This window comes from Azolla caroliniana, unplaced genomic scaffold (genome assembly GCF_043228905.1).
Source record: "Azolla caroliniana isolate FFs.n. ecotype wild unplaced genomic scaffold, voAzoCaro1.0.p SCAF_15, whole genome shotgun sequence".
NCBI classification, from domain to species: Eukaryota; Viridiplantae; Streptophyta; class Polypodiopsida; order Salviniales; family Salviniaceae; genus Azolla; species Azolla caroliniana.
The window spans coordinates 14,449,712-14,454,321 of NW_028230450.1; the positions used below are offsets into that span (position 1 = coordinate 14,449,712).

At 39.2% G+C, this 4,610-nt stretch overlaps 1 protein-coding gene across 1 annotated transcript; it reads left to right on the forward strand.

Annotated features, from left to right (window-relative positions):
* LOC147854732 (sodium/calcium exchanger NCL2-like) lies at positions 1–4,260 on the forward strand. Its single transcript, XM_087330987.1, has 7 exons — positions 1–499; positions 1,097–1,294; positions 1,497–1,678; positions 2,138–2,286; positions 2,506–2,746; positions 2,936–3,250; positions 3,629–4,260. The coding sequence occupies exons 1-7, from the start codon at positions 1–3 to the stop codon at positions 3,875–3,877; spliced, it is 1,833 nt and encodes a 610-aa protein (XP_087187113.1). The 3' UTR covers positions 3,878–4,260.
* Positions 4,261–4,610: the final 350 nt, after the last annotated feature.

A 4,610-nucleotide genomic window follows, 5' to 3' on the forward strand; every position in this document is an offset into this window, starting at 1 on the left:
ATGGCTTCTTCTCCCTCACTCTTCTTCTCTCTGCTCATTAGCTTATCCTTATTACCCTCTTCTTCTTCCTCCTCCTATTCTCCATCTCCTCCTTCTCGCCCCTTGCTGCTTACACTCTCAGATGACCCCTTCTCCTACTCCATCATCAACATTACCTCCTCCGATGAAACCAATCTCATTGTCGAAGACGACATATCATCGAGACTCAGACAGGACAACCATACGGATAAAGGAGATGGTGATGGTGATGATGGTGATCAAGGTTCCGCGATCACGCAATCTTGTTTCGCTTGCCAACCCACATATGGCTTCCTCCCCTGCACCGATTCCGTCCTCGGAAACCTCTTTCTTTTGGCTGCCTATGCCTACCTGATCTTCGTCGCAGGACGGTTAGTCTCCAAAGGTAGCGAGTATCTCCTCACTGTGCTTGATGCAGGTCTTGTGGGCGGCCTTGTCCTCCCCATATTGGGTGCCCTACCTGATGCCATTCTTATCCTTGGTATGTATCATCTAATGACTACTCCTTTTTCCTTTAATCATCAAACATATAGATTAACCTCTTATATGCATATGCATGTACTATGTATGCCAATGTATGTGTATGTTATACAGAGAATTTGGAGGTCTTTCTATGATTGAATGCTTCCCAACTGAATACTAGGATCTTTATGAGTTTTTGCTGTTTTCTTCGGATTTCCATTTAAATAAATGCAGAGCCTAAAACATTATGGCATATCTATCTACATTCATTCTTATGGGTTTGGGATTTTTAGGGTTTAGAGTGTCTACTTCTTGCTTAAGAATAATGGCAAAGAGCTGGCTGGAAATGAAAAAAAACAATGTGTCTTGGGCACCTCTTGGAATTAAACTAGCCTTTCTGTGCATCTCCCTAAAAAATGTCTTGCTTCAGTCTCTGTTGCTGCATCATGATGAAAAAATCTCAGGACCTCATGAAGGGATGATGGAGAGGGAGGGGGGGGGGGGGATGCCCCCAAAACAAGTTTGATAAGCTATACTATATTTAGTTAAGTAACATGATATAGTAGTATTGTATCTGGATGTGCTATATATCTAGTTTCTTCTTGTTTTTTTGTAGTGTCTGGCTTAGGGGGTACACAAGCCCAAGCTCAGCAACAAATATTGGTTGGTATTGGGCTGCTCGCGGGATCGATTGTGATGCTTTTAACTCTGCTATGGGGAAGTTGCCTTCTACTCGGAAGATGCGATTTGGAGGTTGTTCATGGTGAGCTTATTGCAATAGACAAGCAACTTTCGAGGCCATTTCATCTGACAGGTACCGGAATGGTCGCCCATCCTTTTCTCTCAAATTTTCTCTGCTAGTTAAATTTTAATTATCTCAAAACTGTCCTTCAAAATTTGGGTGCCGTATACACGACTAGTAGGGTAAACCCTAAACACATTTGTGGAGAGAATGTCAATGTATGAAGATACATGCAGATCTTTCGGGGTTCTTATTAATGCTCATGCGAGTGCAGGAACGGGAGTCCAAAACGACGATTTGACCATGTTATCAGCCCGAATCATGGTGATGGCCATTATTCCATTCGTAATAGCCCAACTTTCAACAATCTTCCATTTCAATACTACTGGCGACATCCCAATTCTAGTGGCTTGTGTGATGGCTTTTGCATTGCTTTTGAGCTACTGCCTTTACCAGGTTTTGCTACCCCCTCCCATTATTATATCTGAAGAGGCCAAGTTTACTATATACTTTTTTTCATTTTGATAAGATCACAAGGAACAGTCATAACTAGACAGTACAAACTTCTTCTGCGAACGCAAGCATAAATGGTGCGAGCAAGAACAAGAAAGACAGAGAAAAAAGAAGAAGCTATGCTAACTTTGCAGAAATGTGGAATGGGGGAGATCCTTGATCTCTAATTTAATATATATGTGAAGAAAAAAAGAAAAGAAAGATAATGGTATGATGGGGAAACAAGGGGTTGAATCAATATCAAAAGAGAGGAATATGAGTGTCCCGAGTTATTAGAATGTTTTCTTACCAAAGGAGAATCACAGCTGAAACTAATCATCACATAGGGTTTTTGCTACACAGAACTTGATTTGTATGTATGTCAAATGCACGAAACATTTTGTAATCTTCATGAGGTTGCAGGTCTTCACTCCATGGATCCAGGAGCGACGGAAAGAAATAGCGCAAAAAATGTTGCTTAAGGCTGGTGCATTGTCTCATCTTCTTACAAGAACTGGCAATGCTACTCTTATCAATGAACGTGGGATCCTCGATGAAGAAGTCGCCCACAAGTAAGTCAGAGATTGATATGTACACACGTTAATTTCTTACTTGAAATCAACCATATGTAATGGACGCATAGAAACAGAGAGACAGAGAACATAAATTGCCAGTAAAAACTTGCCTTCCTACTAGATTAGTAACACTAATATGGAAAAAAGAACTGTTCAATTGTATGTTAGAAAGAAAAAACTCTGGGATGATAGCATTCTTATGTGCTGTTTCTTCAGATTATTCGCCACAATTGATAAGAACAAGGATGGCCTTCTTGAAAAGAAAGAACTCGATCTCATCCTTGCAGTCACTATGGTTGATGGCCAGGAAAATAAGATGGCGAAGATGGTCGATCAGATCATGCAAGAATACGACGTCGATCACGATGACATGCTAACTCTTGACGAATTCTTGAACGGATTGCGGAAATGGTGCAAAGAATTGAATCTCCATAGACAAAGTTCAATTAAGGCCGAAGTGAGAAGACACTTGTTAATTATGTTTTTCAAACAAGAATGTTGATGATTGTGTGTTGGTTTTTGTTTGTGAAATGATGTTTGATCTTAAAAAAATATATGCGATCAAAAGTGTGTCATTATACAAGAGGAATTTTGTAACAAATCTTATGTGTCGAGTTTATATACATATATGTATATGGAATTCTAGGATCCAGCTCAAACATACAAAGGTGACCTCGAGAGTATTGAAGAGGAAGAAGAAGGGGGAGAAAGTGTACCATTGACGAAACCTCAGATAATCAAGAAAGCCGTGGTTCTCCTAATTGTTGGGACCGTTTTCGCTGCGGTTTTTGCAGATCCGCTTGTGGATTCTGTGAATGGATTCTCAACAGCAAGTCACATTCCATCGTTTTTCATCTCCTTTGTGTTGCTTCCTCTTGCATCAAGTGCAAGTGATGGAATATCGTCCTTACTCTTCGCAGCTCGGAAGAGCAAGAGGATCATGTCATTAACATATTCCCAGGTTAAACTAACTTGATCTATAATGCTTAGTTAGTTGTTTGCAAATTGATTTCTCAAAGATTTGAGGGATCAATTGGTATTTCTTTCAATGTTGTATTCTTTGAGGATTCAATGTTGTATACATACATACATACATACATACATACATACATACATACATACATACATACACACACACAGACACACAGACACACACCCACATACACACAGACACACAGACACACACCCACATACACACAGACACAGACACACACAGACACACAGACACACACACACATGCATGCATCCATCCATACACACACACACACAGTTCCATAGATATGTATGTATATATCTGCACACTTACTTAGAGAGACATGTTCTTGATATGCAATTACAGATATATGGAAATGTGACAATGACATGCACAATGGGATTGGGAACTTTCCTTGCTGTGGTGTATTTCCGAGAGCTTGTGTGGAACTTTTCGTCAGAGGTGCTGGTCGTGTGCATTGTCACCATCACCATGGGTCTTTTGGCATCCTTTCGGAAAGTGTTGCCGACATGGATGGCGGCCATTGCATTGCTTATGTATCCTATCTCCCTTGGCCTTGTTGGTGTGCTAGATTATTTAGCTGGATGGCAGTAAGAAAACATGCGGGTTTTCAATTGGGTGGGGAAATATTCCCTTTTCTCCTAGGCAAGCTCCATAAAACTTGGTCTTCCAAAAACGAAGTATAATCTCATCTAAAGGTAATGAGGTAGTGTCACATGGGGTTAGAGATGTAATTCATTGCTCATCTCACATTTTAGGTGTTAAGACAACTACATTTGTTTTTCTTTTCATGGAAAAATCTTAACCTGAGCTCCACACATTAGGTTAAGTGCTAATCAATTCTAGAATCAATGGCTTGATTTGGGACACCAAAATCAACAACTTCATTTGGGACACCATTCCGATTAAAAACTCAAATGTTATAAAAAAGTGAGCAAATAAGGTTTTCTCATTTAATGTAGATCAACCTCTCAAAATGTTACTTGACATAGCAAAATATTAATAATCCTCCCTATGGTACTTCAAATTTGCCAATAAATATTCAACTATATTGTAAAAATTGCAAAGAAAGAGGAAGCAATAAACAATGCACATGAATTTTTTTCCAAAAATGATATAATCAAGTATAACAAAAATAATACTCTAAACATTATTACCAATGGTCATTGTATTATGCCTATGCACCGCTCATGTGCATGGACAACTTACGAGAGACAATCATCTACAAAAGATTGCGTTGACTATTACTAGGGTTAATGAAAGTTAATTATAATTTTACAATGAAGAGGAGAATAAAAAATGATAAGACAAAAAAGACATGTCCCAA

Coding starts and splice junctions, on each gene's coding strand:
- LOC147854732 (XM_087330987.1), top strand. CDS start 1: ATGGCTTCTTCTCCCTCACTCTTCTTCTCTCTGCTCATTAGCTTATCC. Junction 500..1,096: donor TGATGCCATTCTTATCCTTG/GTATGTATCATC, acceptor GTTTTTTTGTAG/TGTCTGGCTTAGGGGGTACA. Junction 2,287..2,505: donor GATGAAGAAGTCGCCCACAA/GTAAGTCAGAGA, acceptor CTGTTTCTTCAG/ATTATTCGCCACAATTGATA.